At 45.1% G+C, this 20708-nt stretch overlaps 1 protein-coding gene across 1 annotated transcript in view; it reads right to left on the bottom strand.

Annotated features, from left to right (window-relative positions):
• LOC138979799 (intermembrane lipid transfer protein VPS13B-like) overlaps nucleotides 1–20708 on the bottom strand; it is a 73489-nt gene that overhangs the window by 39876 nt on the left and 12905 nt on the right. Inside the window, exons 11-29 of the mRNA XM_070352542.1 lie at nucleotides 20193–20324; nucleotides 19434–19604; nucleotides 16874–17059; nucleotides 15861–16066; nucleotides 15146–15368; nucleotides 14505–14722; nucleotides 13637–14024; nucleotides 13301–13412; nucleotides 12155–12948; nucleotides 11572–11683; nucleotides 10940–11042; nucleotides 9328–10033; nucleotides 8486–8626; nucleotides 7993–8205; nucleotides 4842–4985; nucleotides 2646–2899; nucleotides 1863–1998; nucleotides 686–876; nucleotides 102–328 (exon numbers count right to left, since the gene is read on the bottom strand). Coding sequence (XP_070208643.1) covers nucleotides 102–328; nucleotides 686–876; nucleotides 1863–1998; nucleotides 2646–2899; nucleotides 4842–4985; nucleotides 7993–8205; nucleotides 8486–8626; nucleotides 9328–10033; nucleotides 10940–11042; nucleotides 11572–11683; nucleotides 12155–12948; nucleotides 13301–13412; nucleotides 13637–14024; nucleotides 14505–14722; nucleotides 15146–15368; nucleotides 15861–16066; nucleotides 16874–17059; nucleotides 19434–19604; nucleotides 20193–20324 — 4657 coding nt within the window. The remainder of the gene's footprint in view (nucleotides 1–101; nucleotides 329–685; nucleotides 877–1862; nucleotides 1999–2645; nucleotides 2900–4841; nucleotides 4986–7992; nucleotides 8206–8485; nucleotides 8627–9327; nucleotides 10034–10939; nucleotides 11043–11571; nucleotides 11684–12154; nucleotides 12949–13300; nucleotides 13413–13636; nucleotides 14025–14504; nucleotides 14723–15145; nucleotides 15369–15860; nucleotides 16067–16873; nucleotides 17060–19433; nucleotides 19605–20192; nucleotides 20325–20708) is intronic.

The raw sequence follows: 20708 nt of genomic DNA, 5'->3' as shown, positions 1-20708 counted from the left end.
CATGCACACATACACACACACACCAGCACACACATTTTCTCTCTCTCTCCCCCTCTCTCTTTCCCTCTCTCCCTCCCCACCTCTAAACAAAATCTCCCCACCTTGTATGTGCAGCAGAAAGTGAGGAAGACAGCGATGCAGGCTCGGCCCCAGAGGGCGGCTTGCAGAGCAGCACACGCCACACGCGCGACAAGGCCAGGGAGGACACGTTGACCATGCGCACCTGGGGCAGGTGTACGTTACTGCCGCGGTCCTCACTCAGCTCAAAGCAGGTGTAAGTCACAAACTCCTCCACACACTCGTCCCAGTGTTGCAGCTTGCACTGCACCTGAAAAAGGAGATACATATGTAACCAAGTGACGGGGGCAGTGGCCTAGTGGATAAGACGCCGGCCTCCCAAGCAGAAGATCGTGGGTTCGAATCCCAGCCCCGCCTGGTGGGTTAAGGATGGGGATTTTTCATACACAGACACAAACACTCAGAAACACACCCACGCACACACACATGCATGTACACACGCATGCACGCAGGCACACACACACACCATCCAAACCCACTACCACCCCCAAAAACTGAAATTAAGCCAATCAGTGCCAGCACAAAAACAGGGTTGACCAGATTACACCGTGAGTAAATGTACGAATAAACCTTTGACCTAACCCAGCAAAATTGACAGTGTACTCACTGTGGGTGTCAGGTCGGGCGTGTGCACGGTGTGTTGGCCGAGGGGGATGGGGAGGGTGGTGATGGAGGTGATGACCCGGGGGTCAGCGTAGGCCCAGGTCAGTGTGCTGTCCACATCCGAGTCTTCGTCACCGCCGCTCAACACCGCTTGACCGGCTAACGGCCAGTCTGCGTCATCGCTGCTACCGCTGACTGCTGGCATGACAATAACAGAGAGGAAAAGGATGCACAAACTACTGAAGGAATTCGCATTGTTTCATGATGTTTTAAGTAAGTTTACTAGAATTGATGGATGCAGATGGGTATTCACATATGTTTAGTGAATTGATGGGACTGATACAGATTATGTTCCAGCTCTCCTGCTAAATAAGCATTTATCTTATCCCTCCAAACTCGCTGAGAAATTTTGCTGAAGATTTTTTTTCTTGTACTATATCGTATCATGATTCCTTCTTTGAGAAAGTCATTGCAAGAAACACGTGAACTGCTAACCATCCCAAATCAAGATGGGTTCATAAGTGGAATTCCTAACGGAATACATAGAGCATACAGAAGAAATTTAACCTGGGGATCAATAAAGTGACAACCCCCCCCCCCCCCCCCCCCATCATCCCAAAACACCCATCCATCCCCTCACCATCTCCAAGCAACTCAGCCTTCACAACAGAGTGGACTTACTGATTAGGTAGTAACGTGGCAATCACCAACCTTCTGCATTCACACTGCAGTGGACTTACTGATTAGGTAGTAACGTGGCAATCACCAACCTTCTGCATTCACCCTCCAGTGGAACCCCCCTTTCAACAACATTTAAGACCTCTACAACTCTCAGAAAATCTGGTCCTAAAAAGTAAGGAGTCTTAAATTTACATTGGTTGCCAACAGAAAATCTGGTCCTGAAAAGTAAGGAGTCTTAAATTCACATTGGTTGCCAACAGAAAATCTGGTCCTAAAAAGTAAGGAGTCTTAAATTCACATTGGTTGCCAACAGAAAATCTGGTCCTGAAAAGTAAGGAGTCTTAAATTTACATTGGTTGCCAACAGAAAATCTGGTCCTGAAAAGTAAGGAGTCTTAATTTCACATTGGTTGCCAACAGAAAATGTGAGAAAGTATTGTCTCAAAAGGGAAGAATTCTCAAATTGAGGCATCAAGATGAGAATGGAGGCAAGGTACACACTGTTGTGGAGGAAGACGAAGGAGCCTGAGCGAAGGTCGTCGTGTGAAGGGCACAGGACTGTCAGCTGTCTGTCATGTGTAGACGCCGACTTCTTCCCTGCCGCTGGCGTCTTGCTGCTGGGTGCCCTGTCAGATTTCTGCAAAAGCCACAAAACTAAATCAACACCCAGTAACAACAGTTATTTACAGTATTCCATCCAGGCTTTTTGGATGGGCTATACAATCAGAATAATAACAGAAACCCCCCATCCCCTAAAAAAAAGAAAAAAAGAAAAAGAAGTTTGATAAACATTGATATTTAACTGTTAGAACCATGTTCACGTGAATGCACACTGTGAGTGAGTTCATTCGCAACAGTTGAAAAAGACTTTCCACAACTGGTAAACATGACAAGAATTGTGCCTGTGGCTATACCAAACTAGTATGTTTCTATGTGATCAAAAACATGCGCATATACATCTGCCAAAGCATCCACATGCACACACAGCGACACATACATTCCCACACAAACACACACACAGGCAGGGGGACAGACTGACAGTCAGATACACTCAAACAAAATCACAGACACACACACACATTCTTACAAACACACACATCCAGACATCCACCAACACAAGACATAACCCCACACACACACACATAAGCAAACACACACAGATCCAAACACCTCAACACATTCTTACATACACACGCACATATACAGATATCCACCAATTCACAAGATACCCCCCACCCCCACCCACTCCCCCCCCCCCCCCACCCAGTGCACACACATACTTACACTCTCAAGGCAAGACAGGAGGTGACGCAGACACATGACGTGTTCCTGTCCAAGGTGAAGCAGGAGGAGACCAGCCTGCACCCCCACCACCACCTGTGCTGGGGTTGTCTGCCCCTGCCCCTGGCCCGGCAAGCGAAGCAAGGCATCTGTCTCTATGGTAACGGGACCTGTCAGCGCTCTGTGCGACTTGTTGTACACTGTCTTCACGGTGACGTCTTTCCAGCACATGCTGCCCTGGACTTTGCTCTCTGTTCCTGTGTGAACAACCAACAACAGTATCGTTCTTACTTTCCAGCACATGCTGCCCTGGACTTTGCTCTCTGTTCCTGTGTGAACGACCAACAACAGTATCGTTCTTACTTTCTGGTGATAAGGAAAATAAAAACCCAATCACAATGTTTGTCTGTTTGCGTATGTGATTAGATAGATTAGTTATATTAGATATAATAAACTGGGGGTCCGGCAGCTCAGTTGGTAGGCCACCGGACTCACAAACAAGTCGCGTAAGGCGAAAATAAAACATTTAGTCAAGTAGCTGTCGAACTCACAGAATGAAACTGAACGCAATGCAACGCAGCAAGACCGTATACTCGTAGCATCGTCAGTCCACCGCTCACGGCATAGGCAGTGAAATTGACAAGAAGAGCGGGGTAGTAGTTGCGCTGGGAAGGATAGCACGCTTTTCTGTACCTCTCTTCGTTTTAACTTTCTGAGCATGTTTTTAATCCAAACATATCATATCTATATGTTTTTGGAATCAGGAACCGACAAGGAATAAGATGAAAGTGTTTTTAAATTGATTTGGAAAATTTAATTTTGATAATAATTTTTATATATTTAATTTTCAGAGCTTGTTTTTAATCCGAATATAACATATTTATATGTTTTTGGAATCAGAAAATGATGGAGAATAAGATAAACGTAAATTTGGATCGTTTTATAAAAAACATATTTTTTTTACAATTTTCAGATTTTTAATGACCAAAGTCATTAATTAATTTTTAAGCCACCACGCTGAAATGCAATACCGAAGTCCGGGCTTCGTCGAACATTACCCGACCAAAATTTCAACCAATTTGGTTGAAAAATGAGGGCGTGACAGTGCCGCCTCAACTTTCACAAAAAGCCGGATATGACATCAGACATCTATCCAAACAAGAAGGGCAAAGCCCATACGACTCACATGCTTTACACATTTTTCCTACCAAAATACATGTGAGCTTGACCCAAGGTCAAGGTCATCCAAGGTCATGCAACACAAAGCTGTTAATTCAAGACATAGGAAGTACAATGGTGCTTATTGGCTCTTTCTACCATGAGATATGGTCACTTTTAGTGGTTCACTACCTTATTTTGGTCACATTTCATAAGGGTCAAATGACCTTGACCTTGATCATATGTGACCAAATGTGTCTCATGATGAAAGCATAACATGTGCCCCACATAATTTTTAAGTTTGAAACAGTTATCTTCCATAGTTCAGGGTCAAGGTCACTTCAAAATATGTATACAATCCAACTTTGAAGAGCTCCTGTGACCTTGACCTTGAAGCAAGGTAAACCAAACTGGTATCAAAAGATGGGACTCACTTTGCCCTATATATCATATATAGGTGAGGTATTGAATCTCAAAAACTTCAGAGAAAATGTGAAAAATGTGAAAAATAGCTGTTTTTTAGGCAACATTTATGGCCCCTGCGACCTTGACCTTGAAGCAAGGTCAAGATGCTATGTATGTTTTTTGGGGCCTTATCATCATACACCATCTTGCCAAATTTGGTACTGATAGACTGAATAGTGTCCAAGAAATATCCAACGTTAAAGTTTTCCGGACGGCCGGACGACTCGGGTGAGTACATAGACTCACTTTTGCTTCGCATGTGAGTCAAAAATGAAAAAACGTTCGAGGATTTCATACCCAGGAACTCTCATGTCAAATTTCATAAAGATCGGTCCAGTAGTTTAGTCTGAATCGCTCTACACACACACACACACAGACAGACACACACACACACACACACACACACATACACCACGACCCTTGTCTCGATTCCTCCCTCTACGTTAAAACATTTAGTCAAAACTTGTCGCATGCATGTGATTATTTGTTTAAGGGTAGCAATCTTTAGCTTGGCGTAGCAGCATAGCAATTGCTCTTAAAACGTAGCATGCTTCACTGGCAGCTGTGAAGACTGACCTTTACTGTCCAGCAGTTCCACAGCCAGGCCGATGGACTCAGCGCTGGTCAGGAGTCCAGACGAAGTGACCGAGTCCTGACACTCGTAGGACAGCACCACCTGTTCTGTCGTCAGCCCCACACGTTTCACCGCCTTCAACACACCTGGCCGTGCACAGAGAAACTTGTCACAAATACTCTCATAGGACACATGTTTCACCGCCTTCAACACACCTGGCCGTGCACAGAGAAACGTGTTACAATACTCTCATAGGACACACGTTTCACCGCCTTCAACACACCTGGCCGTGCACAGAGAAACGTGTCACAATACTCTCATAGGACACACGTTTCACCGCCTTCAACACACCTGGCCGTGCACAGAGAAACGTGTCACAAATACTCTCATAGGACACACGTTTCACCGCCTTCAACACACCTGGCCGTGCACAGAGAAACTTGTCACAAATACTCTCATAGGACACATGTTGAACATCCTTTTTGTAAAGTGGAACCCCCCCTTTAAAGACTTGAAAATGTTTGTGAAAATCAGGTCTTAAAAAGTAGGGAGTCTTAAAATGGGGGTCAATTTACTGGGAGGAAGTCTGTAATTGGGGGGTCTCAAAAGGGGGGTTCCTCTGTATTATAGTGGAGCCAAACTACATGTATGACGTTTTACACAGATCGAAACAGTCAATGTTCCATCAAGACCTCGATCATCACCAAAACCACCCCCTTAGTGTGTGCATGTGTGTTTGTGTGTACAATTTTTATTTATTTTTTTTTAATTTTTTTTTTAGAGCTAAAGTTGAGCGGAACTGTAACAGTACCCTATCTTTAATCTCTTATTTTTTACCCTTTGTTCCGCGTCTAACTGATGGGTTTTTCCACCGGGGGTTCCCCGGTTTTCCCATCCACCCTACTGAAGATAATCACTTATAATTTCAATTCCAGGATTAGACTTCTTACCTCAGTAATTGTAAACACATTAGGTGTATACTACCTACATTCAACCTTAGCTCTCTCTATTTTGTCTTTACAAGTCACATACAACCATGCGCGTACATACTCTCTCTCTCTCTCTCTCTCTCTCTCTCTCTCTCTCTCTCACTCTCTCTCTCTCTCTCTCTCTCTCTCTCTCAAGCAATCCCAACACTGCAAAGACAGGAGCTAGAGTGTTGATTTTTGGTATGTGTCCAAGCTGAATGATGATGTTGTTCTATGTAAAAGCTTGGACAGATCTGTGGTGGTGCACATGATTGTTTACAGGAGGATTGTGCCTTTAATCACACGATTGTTTACAGGAGGATTGTGCCTTTAATCACACGATTGTTTACAGGAGGATTGTGCCTTTAATCACATGATTGTTTACAGGAGGATTGTGCCTTTAATCACATGATTGTTTACAGGAGGATTGTGCCTTTAATCACACGATTGTTTACAGGAGGATTGTGCCTTTAATCACATGATTGTTTACAGGAGGATTGTGCCTTTAATCACATGATTGTTTACAGGAGGATTGTGCCTTTAATCACATGATTGTTTACAGGAGGATTGTGCCTTTAATCACACGATTGTTTACAGGAGGATTGTGCCTTTAATCACATGATTGTTTACAGGAGGATTGTGCCTTTAATCACATGATTGTTTACAGGAGGATTGTGCCTTTAATCACACGATTGTTTACAGGAGGATTGTGCCTTTAATCACATGATTGTTTACAGGAGGATTGTGCCTTTAATCACATGATTGTTTACAGGAGGATTGTGCCTTTAATCACACGATTGTTTACAGGAGGATTGTGCCTTTAATCACATGATTGTTTACAGGAGGATTGTGCCTTTAATCACATGATTGTTTACAGGAGGATTGTGCCTTTAATCACACGATTGTTTACAGGAGGATTGTGCCTTTAATCACATGATTGTTTACAGGAGGATTGTGCCTTTAATCACATGATTGTTTACAGGAGGATTGTGCCTTTAATCACATGATTGTTTACAGGAGGATTGTGCCTTTAATCACACGATTGTTTACAGGAGGATTGTGCCTTTAATCACATGATTGTTTACAGGAGGATTGCGCCTTTAATCACACGATTGTTTACAGGAGGATTGTGCCTTTAATCACACGATTGTTTACAGGAGAATTGTGCCTTTAATCACACAATTGTTTACAGGAGGATTGTGCCTTTAATCACACGATTGTTTACAGGAGGATTGTGCCTTTAATCACACGATTGTTTACAGGAGGATTGTGCCTTTAATCACATGATTGTTTACAGGAGGATTGTGCCTTTAATCACACGATTGTTTACAGGAGGATTGTGCCTTTAATCACACGATTGTTTACAGGAGGATTGTGCCTTTAATCACACGATTGTTTACAGGAGGATTGTGCCTTTAATCACACGATTGTTTACAGGAGGATTTGTGCCTTTAATCACACGATTGTTTACAGGAGGATTGTGCCTTTAATCACATGATTGTTTACAGGAGGATTTGTGCCTTTAATCACACGATTGTTTACAGGAGGATTTGTGCCTTTAATCACACGATTGTTTACAGGAGGATTGTGCCTTTAATCACATGATTGTTTACAGGAGGATTTGTGCCTTTAATCACACGATTGTTTACAGGAGGATTGCGCCTTTAATCACACGATTGTTTACAGGAGGATTGTGCCTTTAATCACATGATTGTTTACAGGAGGATTGTGCCTTTAATCACACGATTGTTTACAGGAGGACTGCGCCTTTAATCGCATGATTGTTTACAGGAGGATTGTGCCTTTAATCACACGATTGTTTACAGGAGGATTGTGCCTTTAATCACATGATTGTTTACAGGAGGATTGTGCCTTTAATCACATGATTGTTTACAGGAGGATTGTGCCTTTAATCACACGATTGTTTACAGGAGGATTGTGCCTTTAATCACACGATTGTTTACAGGAGGATTGTGCCTTTAATCACACGATTGTTTACAGGAGGATTGTGCCTTTAATCACACGATTGTTTACAGGAGGATTGTGCCTTTAATCACATGATTGTTTACAGGAGGATTGTGCCTTTAATCACACGATTGTTTACAGGAGGATTGTGCCTTTAATCACATGATTGTTTACAGGAGGATTGTGCCTTTAATCACACGAGTGCAGATAGGAAACGTACCAGGGAGCCAGGCTGGATGTATGCCGACAGTAGCGGCGTCATGACACTGAGCGGTGTTTGAGCGTCGTCTGGCATCGGGACTTGCTGTGGCTGTGTCAGTGTCGAGGTGACGTGTGTTAGGTGTCACTTGTTGTATGAAGTCCATCACGTGTGACACGGTGTCATGACATAGGCTCACCTTCAGCGGCCTTTCCAGTTTTATTTCTACTCCCACTAAAACGTGACAGCAAGAAAATAAGACTCCATAGAGTTCAACGCTCAAAAAAATGTAATATGATTGGTTTTTTTTAACAATGATTCAGCTCAAACACATTTTAACTGGATCCATATCTGACTCACATACACCAACACACATCCACACACAAAAGTACACACACACACACACACACACACACACACACACACACACACACACACACACACAAGCACACACACACACACACACACACACACACACAAACAAACGCACACACACACACACACAAAGACTGACCGGGCAGAGAGAGAAGACTGGAGACCTGCAGTGTCAGGAGACTGGGGGGTATGCCTGTCTTGCTGTCCGGCTGACCAGCACGTGTCTCCACCCAGTACACGCTGAAGTCTGCATGGTCTGGTAACACTCGCTGCTCCGTCACTGCGCACACAGACAAACAGATAGAAAGATACACAGACAGACAGATAAAGACATATGTCCAGAAGTAGTCATATCTGTACCCTCTCCACGCTAGGCTCCTTTATTTTAATTCTTTGCTGAATGTAAGGACTTTACTACTCACAATTCACCATCTAAAACATTTAAAAACAAGTTTTAATGGTGGCAAAAATATCCCTTAGCCATATCTAAACTTGCATCCAATGTACTCTTATACATCAATCAGTTCATGTCAGTGGATCATTTACAACATAAACCACAAACCTTTCTCATTGTGAATCTACTTTAAAGAGAAGTTTGTTGAAATCAGTGCTATTGTCATTGTAGATTAAGTAACAGCATGTTCCACTTAGTTACCATGCTTTTCAAATAAAGAACAATTTCTCACAATTCAAAAGGACGGGGGGTTTTGTAAAGCATAATCTATTAACCTTTACCACCTTAGCCACTGACTCCTTTACAAACGAAAAACACTTTCCATCCAGAAAAGGTGGGGCTTTTTTCACCAGAGTTAAATACTCGCATTTTCCATCTCAATCCTATGCTCTTTCATGAAATGTCATGGTCAATGAAAAGACAAACAGAAGTCATAACCCCAGAACATTATTTTGTCTGGAACATCACAAAGAACATCAATTGCATGTGCAAGCAAAGAAGTCAATCTCAAACTGATTGTAACTCACCTGGGAAGATGTACTTGTTCCTGACCCCCTTGACCAGCACGTCGTAACAGGACAGCTCCAGGCGGTCTTGCTGCGGCCAGGTGCTGAGGACGGTGTGTGGCTGCGTGATGTACACGTACACAAAGGGCTGCACGCACACCGTCCCCGCACACAGCTTTGTCTCACCACACTCGCCGCCACTCTGCGGTTTGATGAAACTGAACGCCACGCACTCCTCCGCGACTGTTTCGTCAAGGGAAGCCACTGGCATGCCCCTAGTTAGTGACGCAAAGTTGTCTGCCTTGGATGCTCCACTTGTTTGTTGATGCTTTTCTGCGTGTGACTGACTCGGGTGAGCGGATGGCGGGGAATAGGCAGGGCTGGAAGCTCTGTCGGATGTGAGACACACATGAGAGTAGAGGGTGAGTGAGATACGACCGGCTGTGAGAAGAACATTGGCAGGCGTGTGTGCTACCGTCGAAGTTCTCTCTGCCATGGGGTCAGGGTGTGTAGCTGCTGACACTTCGCTGGCCACTCCGCTGTCCTGTGACGTCATGGTCGGAGTGACGCTGTTTTCCCGATGGCTGCCACCGTCTGCAAAACCTGAAGGCAGCGCCATGGTGTGGTCTGTCAGCTTGGACAGCAGACACAGTTGCTGGGCGCTCAGGTGAAGGTCAAGGTCAGATGTTACATTGAGTTCAGTTGAGAAACCACACACCACAACGCTCTGCAAAGGGAAGACATCTGGCTTACACAGTGTTCAGCTGAAATGTTGAATGTTTTACCACATACCATTTTAAAATGCAAATATTTCACATCAGAAGTTCAGTTCAGTTCAGTAGAAGAACCCCTCAACACAAAACTGCAAAGGGAAGAAATGGGGCTAAGATAGTGTTCATGATAAACAGGAATTTTAAATTTCTCACCAGATAAAACTTTTAAAGCAGTATTTATCTGTAAAAATGACTTCAACAAAGAATTCCTACTCTGTACACAAAGCAGCCGGGCTGTTGGTGTCTGGTATATGACCAAGTGAAAGAATGCTCTTACCTCATGTCAAAGCCTTACCTCATGTCAAAGCCTTACCTCATGTCAAAGCCTTACCTCATGTCAAAGCCTTACCTCATGTCAAAGCCTTACCTCATGTCAAAGCCTTACCTCATGTCAAAGCCTTACCTCATGTAAAATCCTTACCTCTTGTCAAAGCCTTACCTCATGTCAAAGCCTTACCTCATGTCAAAGCCTTATCTCATGTCAAAGCCTTACCTCATGTCAAAGATGTGCGGTAGTGTAGAGAAGTACTTTACTGTACCTTTAATAAGTGAGGTCTGTCACAAAGGATTGGCCAGAAACCAAAATCCTCCAAGTTACATATCTATTTTTCAACGCCTTTACCTGCACATCAAATTGCCACTTTGCGATTTATTAAGGGGATGGAAGTCACATTGCTACGGCCATGTGCGCCCATTAACAAGGTAACACACCAAACTTTAGCCCATAACCACTAGAAATCTGAGTGCGGACAGACAGGCAGACAGAGAGAGTGAAAACTATGCGCCCCGCTATAACCAGAGTGCAATGAACACTGCTTACTACCTGCTATAACCGGGGTGCAATGAACACAGCTTACTACCTGCTCTGTTTCCATGTCTGTGAAGGCAATAGCAGGAGCAACAACCAGGGACAGGTCAAAGGTCGTCACCATTGGGATCAGTTCCACCTCTTTTACGGATGGCCTGAAAAGGATACAAATAGTTTTGCCTTCTTTCACAACATAACTACAAAACAATGATTTGGAAACAGCATGCATGGCCAATGCCAGAAATGTACAACATTTAAACAACAAAAGGCACGTTAATAAATAGACTACTTGAACCCCCCCCCCCCCCCCCCCCCCCAATTCAAATCTTCCTCCTTTCAAGACTTTGATTTTTGAGATTTTCTGTCCATAACCTGTGTAAATGTACCCCCATTTTAAGACTCTCTCCTTTTTCAGACCCGATTTTGTCAGACTTGTGGAGGTCTTAAGAGGGGGGTTCCACTGTATTTGATAAAACACAATACAAACAATTCACAAGGACCTTGTCTCATCAGTCTTAAAATGTGAATGACTTGTTCTTTGATTCTTGGTTTTGAAATGTGTAGCGGTCTGCCTGTTTCAGGGTGTTATTTTTCACCATGTGTGGACTGGTGAGGGAACAACATTTTCTGCCACATATTGAACGTGCACATTGTGTGCTTTCACAGTGCTGGGTATATACACACCTGCGGCCAAGGTAATTGTTCCACTCCAAGGCAGGTATCTGCACACCTGATGTTCCCTGTTCGTTCTGCACCTCCTTCTCTCTCTGCGTGGCCATCACCTCCCCCCACACACCTGGAACAGCAAGCCAGGTAAACTTGTACAAATGAATACAAGTTGAGATTACTATAACTGTCGCTAAAAGGCCACCTCTTGTAATAAAAAAAGATCGGTTCTAGCATCTTGTTTCTCGAGAGTAGACACTGAACGAAAACAACTGTGTCGGGGTTACCTGAAAACCTTGTGTTCCTTTGCTGATCACCTTTTGTCTCGACATGCATCCAACAATCCCAAACCACCAGACCTTTATTTGAAGACCTTATTGTTACTTTGTTTCACTTTTTGACCCTCCAATACCCTATCACGCACACAAACAGCCACACTCTTACCTGCGGATCTTGTCTTACTTTGCTCCACCTTTCGTTCGTCAATCTCCAATCACACACACAAACTAACAGACTCATATCTGCAGACCCTTGTAACCTCGCTACACCCTTTATCCCTCTATATCTATCCCATCATGCACACAAACAGCCAGCCCCTTACCTGAAGACAGAGCCAGCCCGTGCAGTTTGAGCTGGAACTGTTTATCCTCCACACACGACCCTGTCTGCTGTGTCATGCCGCTGTGCAGCGCTTGAGCGAACAGGTCGTGCTCCAGCGGGTAGCGCGGCAAGGGGTTGTCTGCGTGAGGCTGCATGTGCAGCGAGGTCCACTGCAGCAGCAAGAAGTCATGCAGCAGGGTGGAGCCAACAGCAGCCTGCTGCGCAGCACTGTCTGTGAGTGCGTTGTTAACTGGGAGGAAGAAGCGAACAGCGCCGACGTCCATGTGAATTAGAGGCAGGGCGTGAGAGGAAGGCATGGAGAGGGAAAAGGCTTTGTTGTGCTGGGGCGGTACTGCGTACGCAGGTGGACACAGTGAGGTTTTAGGCAGGTGGGGGTCTGAAGATTCCACCTGCCACAAAGCTAAGACGCGTTGCAGCGTCGGCAGGTGCAAAATCACATCGAGCGGCTCCATCTTGACACACACCTCCGACACAAAGTCGCTGAAGTAGAACGCCCGGCCCGAGCCGCCGTCCTCTCTCTCCAAGACACTGGTGAGCTCCACGTTCATTTTCTTCATCTTGCGGCGCACGTTCCTACACAGGGCGCGTGTGAAGGTGAGGGAGAAAAAGCGATGAGTCTTGTCCGAGTTAAAGGAGTCCTGGGGCGTATAGCAAGGGGACGGTTGGGCGCTGGCGCTCCAAAGTTTGCCGCTGTGCATAGGGAGGTGTGGTAACTCTCGTGAAGTGGACACCAGGACTGGGCACTCTACTGCCCTCACTCGCTCCCCACTGCCACTGCAAGATCAGTAGTTACACTGTGACCGATGCCATCAGACTTGTCGACACTAACATTAATGTTGGAATCCTTGCCCCTTTAATGATGGGTCTACATATTCCATTTGACACAAGTGTTTGGAATGTTCAAACACACACACACACAAATAGACACACATGGAGACACATGTGCACCACATTACTTCAGAAGACATGCACACATGTACACGCACACACACAAACCACACACACACTCACACACACACACACACACACACACATACACACACACACACACACACAAACTCACACACACAAACTTTAAAAAAAACACTTTACTGCAATGATTTTATGCCTAGAAAGTTCTCCTCACCTGTGAGTGTAGTTGTGGATGGCGACGCTTCCCACTGTGGCCTTGACCTTGCAGTACACCTGCTGTACGTCACACGACATCGCCAGGTCCTCCACAACCACTGACACCTCACCTGTGTACAGGTAAAGCTTGCTCACAGGGTACTTTTCTCCAAACAAACATGTGTGAATGCCAACAAAATATCTGAATTAAGTAGTGCTGCTTTTTCACGATGAAATCATCTATGAAGAGCCACATGGCTGCATTGATGTCACCAAAACTATGGTTGAACAGTGACAGAAAGACAGCAAAGATACGTTTGCCTTGAAAACAAAAGCTAGAAATAATTGCACAGACCTGAGTCAGAGGAATTGTGGGGAGTCAAGAGACAAAGCGTGAGTTTGGGCAGGACACACTGCAACCAGATGGACAGTTTCACCGCGCTGTCACTGCCACCGTCCAGCGACGAAATGCCTTGCAGCGGGCTCACTTGATGTGACGCTTCATCCGACACATCAGTCGTCACGTCAGGAGTGCCGCCTGTCACTGACGCTTCGTGCTGCATGTGTGAGCCGCTCTGTTCTATCTGCTGCGCAGCGCCGCTGCTGTGGTCCGCATCTGCTGCGTTGGCTGGTTGTGCAGCGCTGTGACGGGGGAGGAGGTCCTTGATGCAGCGGTCAGCTAGGTGCCAGCCACTGATGGTCAGTTCTCTGCCCAGCTCTACTGCCATGGACAACACTCCCACCTGCAACAAGCATAATCATGTGAACCTTCTGTATCTCTCGCACCGGAGAGCTATCCAAGCGGAGTATTGTGCAAGTTGGCTATTCTGACAGGACAAAGTCCATGGCGCAAAGTAGGCTAGATCGAGTCTGGGGGCATGCGTTCCACACACACACACACACACACCCTCCCCCTGGGCAATCGGTTTACCATGATTTTATTGAGGCAAACTTTCCAAACGTGCTTTTTGATTCACGTGTTTCAGACACACCCCTCGCTAGTGACTGGCCTGTGATGTCAATTGGGAAAGTTTGCCTCAATAAAAGCCAGAGTTTTCCTCTTTCAAAACCCATACAAATCCGACAGAGTTATTCCCGAACATCATCTATTGGCCAGTCTATCGTGTTACTGTACTAATAGGTGTGTATGTGGCAGTCAGATTCATACAAAAGCACTGCATGTCTATACATGATTGAAATGTGGAAAAACAAGCATTGATCACCTGACTGTGCGAGAGAGTGAGGACCGGCGGCCGCACGTCCAGGTGCAGACAGAGGGCGAGGGAGTGGATGAGGTCGGAGGTGGGGGGGTTGTAGTGGACGGTGGCCCCCACGGTGGAGCTGACACTCAGGCCAGACATCAAGGGTCGCGTGACGCTGTCGGGGTGCAGGGTGAAGGCGCTCCACTCGCTCAGCTCCACTGTCCACGGTAACTTCTCACCTGAAGCAAATAAACTACAGTGAATTCAGTGGAGCTTCTCTACTTGGCCTTCGGTATTTCCTATTTGGTATATCTTATCATCCTAAGGGAATTCCCCCAAGGAATTTTTAGGCTGCTGTCCCCAAGAATAGCGTGTGGTAACAGAATAGCGTGTGGTAACAGAATAGCGTGTGGTAACAGAATAGCGTGTGGTAACAGAATAGCGTGTGGTAACAGAATAGCGTGTGGTAACAGAATAGCGTGTGGTAACAGAATAGCGTGTGGTAACAGAATTGCGCAACCCTTTTATTTTCTGCATGTGTTTGTTCGCGTTTTCCAAAACATGAGATCTTTTTATTGGCGTAGAAATTGCTCTTAAATCGTAGCTTGCGTAGCAGTTGGCAGCTCTGAACAAGAAGACAAATACAAAATGTGTGTACTGACTGATGAGCGCTCCGTGCAGCGTGGTGATGGGAATGTCCTGCAAGACGTCCATAGGAGTGTTGGCCACGCTGTGAACACTGACCGCCGGCAGGCACACCACCACCCCCTCCCCCACCTCTCCACTCCGCCACGCCGTCTGCACATGGGCCGCGATATCGCAGCTGGCCTCCGGTGCAGCCACTGACGTTTTGGGCACAAACACGCAGCTGGATTTAACATCCATCTGCAAAACAGTGTATTGTTTTCGATTTCTTATTACCATTATGAATGTGTAATACAGTCAGTGTGTGTGTGTGCCCCTGACATCCTCTAAACACTTCTCTCCCCTGTCATTTCTTTCTTTTCCTGGAGTTCCTTCCCTTTTGTGTTTCCCTCCATCTTCTTTTCCCACCTTTTTCACACCGTGTTGCTTTTTGTTTCCCTGTGTGTTTGTTTGTTCGTTTGTTTGTTTGTTTGTTTGTTTGTTTGTTTGTTTGTTTGTTTGTTTGTTCGTTAATCCTGAGGAAACTTCCATAATCCAAAATACGATTTAGTATTGTGTTGTGCTGTCCTTGTATTGGTGAGTACATAATTCTTTTGTTTTTTAACTTTATATTCTTCTTCTATTTGATTGTGTTTGACTGTATTGTATTTCAAGCCAGGAAATGTTCCTAGTGTATTACACATGGTTGTAACAAAGTGTTAAGTTTTATCATCAGCCATCTCCACCACCCACCTGAACGTGCATCATACGCAGCAGGGGAAAAGCAGAGATGAGCAGCTTGGTCAGACCATCCATGGAGTCGGTTTCCTTGTGGCGGGCACCGTCGCCATGGCTACCAGAGCCCTCAGGGTGGGAGAGGGTGTGGGAGGGACTGTGGGAGTGCGAGAACATACGGGATGTTGTGGGCTGGGTGTGCGAGCTCCCTGATCTCACGGACACTGCAACAATACAAGTGGACATTATTATGTGAACTGTGCCAAAAAAATTATTGCACACATTTTTGTACCCCATGCAACTAAAACATTTATTCCGGTGTCATTTTATTCAATCTTTCTATGCCCTTAAAGGCACCCAACTTGGCTATCTTGATGAGTTGTTTTTTTAAACATCTTAGATCTAGCTAGCTCTGAAATAATAATTAAGTTTACTTTGCATACATTCTCCACTTTGTGTTTTCTACTGACATGATGGCCTGATAAGGCCTAATACTAGGGCCCTTTGAAGCAGGAGGAATATTTAAAGGATTTTTTTCTATAATCAGGCAATGTAAATATAGCTCAGTTGGCAATACTGGCTACTGATATATGCACAAGAGCGATTGTGTGTATTTTTCAAACGAAAGGGGCGTCATATCGAAAGTGCATGCTGGAGCTCAATTTTCGCAGTGGCAGATCTACATCGTTTTGATAATCTTATCAGTAATAAAAACAAACAAGAAATGTTAAATTATTGGAATATTTAAATGAGGGCAATTAGCGGTCCATCAGTTTTGGATTTTGTATATCTAATCAGGGCAATGTTTTGGCTCATTATGTGCTGCAACTATTCTACAACCATGACACCCTTGGCTCATCATCCATGGAAAGAAACTCTCCTAGAAGAAGGACAACTTTGAAGTCAAATCCATGTAATCCCCCAAAGATGGAATACATTAACCTTTTTGCGGGCCTGGAGCAAACCAGATGTATACGCATTTTACGACAATGGTTGTATTTCTACGTAATTCTTGATATTATACAACTCACTGTGGGAGCTGCCAGTCTGTAGAGGCGAGGTTGCCTGGGCCAGGGGAAGGTCCACAGCGGCGGATGGCGTGTTGGAAGCTGGGAGTCGCAGCACGTGTTTGCGCGGCGTGTAGCTGAACCAGTGCAGCAAGGCAGGGTCCAAACAGCCAGCTATCCCCTCCACGCTCACCACTAGCACCGCTGGAGCTGTAAACAAGGACACAGTGATATACAGTGGAAGCTGGGAGTCGCAGCACATGTTTGCGCGGCGTGTAGCTGAACCAGTGCAGCAAGGCGGGGTCCATGCATCCCGCTATCCCCTCCATGCTCACCACTAGCACTGCTGGAGCTGGATGAACAGGGATATACTTCACTGAAGATGGTAATACAGTTGAACCTGTCCTTGTGACCATCTCTTGAGAACGACTCCCTGTTCAAAACGACCACCCCAAAGGGTCCTTGACAGGCTTTTTCTTCTATACATATAATAAAAGAGAGTGTCTGTCTGTGTGTCTGTGTGTCTGTGTGTCTGTCTGTGGTCGCCATACCTCAGAGATGGCAAGAGGCAGGAACAAGATATTTTGCATGCACACTCCCTAGGTGCCGCAGATGTGCACCTGGGTTTTAGTTTCTCCAGACATTGTTTCCTTCCTCGGATAATGACCCTCCCCATCTATCAATACAGTCTACATAGTACAAGGGAGGTAAGTCATGCTTTGTCACCCACGGAAGGGAGGTAACTCTCATCAAACCAGTATACCGTGTAATTCTCAAGGGTTACCCCCCGCCCGCTATCATCCCGCCCCCACCCCCCCCCCCCCCACACACACACACACTAACCCTGCCCCCTGCTGTGCAAGGCCAGTTCAGTGCCTGGTGATCACATGTAGCAAGCACATAATGCCAGTGATATTACAGACTCTCTATCGCTCCTATGAGGAGAAAAAATGAAGAAGAAAAAGTTAACCGGACAGTTCAGGAAATTTCTAGAAGCAAAGGGAGGTAACTCTTACTTTGTATACATTGAAGGGAGGTATCTTCTCTTCTAATGCAGGCACGCCTGATCAGTCTTTACAGAATATATAGAGTCGATGTTAGACCTGGTTTTCAAGTATCTAGAATTTTCCTAAGAAAAGGAGATAACTCAAGTCAAAAAGTTATTTTTCAGCAAAAAGAGTGTGTTGATGGTGATGCTTTCACACTGTCAGTCCCAGCCTTTTAATCCAAATGTATGAGCTCACACTTTCATCTATCGCTTATTCTCATTGGAATAAGATTCTAGAAGTTTCTGAGAGAGAGGGAAGATCAGAAACACCCGGGCGAAGCCGGGCCTGACTGCTAGTCTCTCTATAATTAACCGTTCATAACAAGCACCCGTCTACAAAGACCACGTCTGGTTGGTCCTTTTCATGGTCCTTATGGACAGCTAGTTTCCACTATACAATATAACTGTGAGAATTAACAGAAATTATTAGACGAATTAATGAAATTATCCTGGTTAGGGTAACCCAACCAAACCTATTTTATATAACTGCCGACCCGGCAACTTTCTTACATCTATCAAACAAAACACAGACACACACACACACAAACAAGGAAAGACAGCCACAAGAGAAACTTAAAGGACCAGACCATGCTGTTTTAAAGGTTATTAGAACCACTAACCGATGACTGAAGGTTAGAGAAATGCACCTGAAGATGCCAAAAATGTTTAAAAAAATCAAAAATTTTAGTAATAAATTTTCATTTGATTAATATACTTACCAACTCACATATAGCAATTTACCTCAGTTTAGTGCTAGGACGCTTGAACGCATCACCTTGGTAACAAGGGAAGCAACCCTAAAAAAGAAAGGCCTTGACCCTTTAGAAGGGCCACGTGACCGGGGTCTCTTCCCGTGTGCCTGCGCATAAAGCGACGCCATGTTATCATTCCTTTCCAAGCGTTTACATGCGGTGGACGTGTGCTGAATACGCTCAAGCTGGTAGCTGCAGGCCAAGTCTTGCCTGCTGTCTGAAGTGAGTGTTTTTTCCCACCACCTTTATTAGCAATCTGCAATATGTGAGTTGGGTTAAGATATGTAATTTAATCGAAAATTTTAGTAGTAAATTTTCATTTGATTAATATACTTACCCAACTCACATAGTTAATTCCCTCCCGCCTTCCCCGCTAAGTGGGGTTGTTCTAAAAAAAGAGGGAAGTTTTTCTGCGCCTTCGTGCGAATAATTACAATATGGCGGCAAGGTCAGGAAGTCAGGTGACTTTGTCCTGTTTATGGGTCAAGGTAGCTCTATTTTTAGAGTGGCCTCCCTTGTTACCAAGGTGATGCGATACAGCGTTCTAGCACAAGACTGAAGTAAATTGGTATATGTGAGTTGGGTTAAGATATGTAATTTAATGAGCAGTCCATCAGAGGATGAAAGTCGCTTGTTCATTTCAATGCTTGTTATTCTCTCAGGTGCCAGGAGACTGGTTCTGAATAACTCTCACTTACTCCTTTACACATGTGGTATGCATTTAGAGCGCTTACTTCCCTTTGTTCATCAGATAGCAGTCAAGCTGTTTTTGGATTTCTTTTACCTTCCGTGATGCTGGTGTGATGAGGTTTCTGCACAGTGAAGGCCATGCACTCCCCTCTGTTGATGAGACTGGACACAGCCTGGTGCTGGAAGGAAGTTCTGTCCCCGACACGACTGGCGTCCACCGGGCCATACACCACGGGAACCGTCATGGCCGTACTCTGCCCTGTCCCTGTAACATGGCCAGACAGTTTACAGAAAAAATGTTGAAAGAATAGACGTTTTGTGGAAACAACTGTCAGGATTACCAAGCGGGAGGGAGTTGCACCCCCCCTTACAAAACCTCGTACAAACAACCTTAACAGGAAACACATGGTCAAGAAAACTGTCTAATCCCTACTGTGTCTCTCAAAGAGCAAAGCACAAGATTGTCCCAAACGCACATGCAATGGACCTTTTCTGACCATGCAGTCTGCCTGTCAAATGACTCAAGTAATTTAGCTGTAGCCAACCACTCACCTGACATAATGATGACAAAGTGCTGAAATGTTCTCATACAACAAACTGGCATGTTAAAATCCCGCTGGGCTGCCTGTGACATATCCTCACTCACCTGGTGTGTAGAGTAAGAGCTGCCGGTGTAGGCCTGTACCGGGGTGGAGGGGGGGGGGGAGGGTGACAACCTCTGGCTTCACACACACACACACACACTGACTCACCTGGTGTGTAGAGTAAGAGCTGCCGGTGTAGGCCTGTACCGGGGTGGAGGGAGGGGGGTGACATCCTCTGGTTTCACACACACACACACACACTGACTCACCTGGTGTGTAGAGTAATAGCTGAAGAGAAGACAGACTGCCGGTGTAGGCCTGAACCAGGGGTGTGTGACAACCTCTGGCTTCAAGGCCACACGCAGTCAACTCCAGCACACACAGTGGTACCGATTCTTCACCTGAAAAAAGTGCACACACATGTATGTAAGCGTGCACATAAGCACGTACACATACACTTAAGCCTGCTTACATACACGCATGTACAGGGTGACACAAAAAAAACAGATCCCACCAAAAGTTTAATATTTTCTGAAATAATCAGCCGATTCTTTTATTTTTTCAGGTGAGCCAAGCTGAAATGATGTTCTAACAGCCCACCAAGTTTGAGCTTCAAGATGTCATGGACAACGGAGCATAAGACATTTATAGTCGAGGCCTATTTTCGGTCGAATTCTATCCACGCTGCTCAACTGGAATTCAAAAGACAGTTTGGACGTAGAGACTTTCCTGTTAAATCAGTTATCTATGGATGGAGGGATAAGTTCAGAGACCATGGGACTGTC

The sequence above is a fragment of the Littorina saxatilis genome, linkage group LG11 (genome assembly GCF_037325665.1).
Source record: "Littorina saxatilis isolate snail1 linkage group LG11, US_GU_Lsax_2.0, whole genome shotgun sequence".
NCBI lineage: Eukaryota > Metazoa > Mollusca > Gastropoda > Littorinimorpha > Littorinidae > Littorina > Littorina saxatilis.
This window is presented reverse-complemented; position numbering and strand designations above follow the sequence as displayed.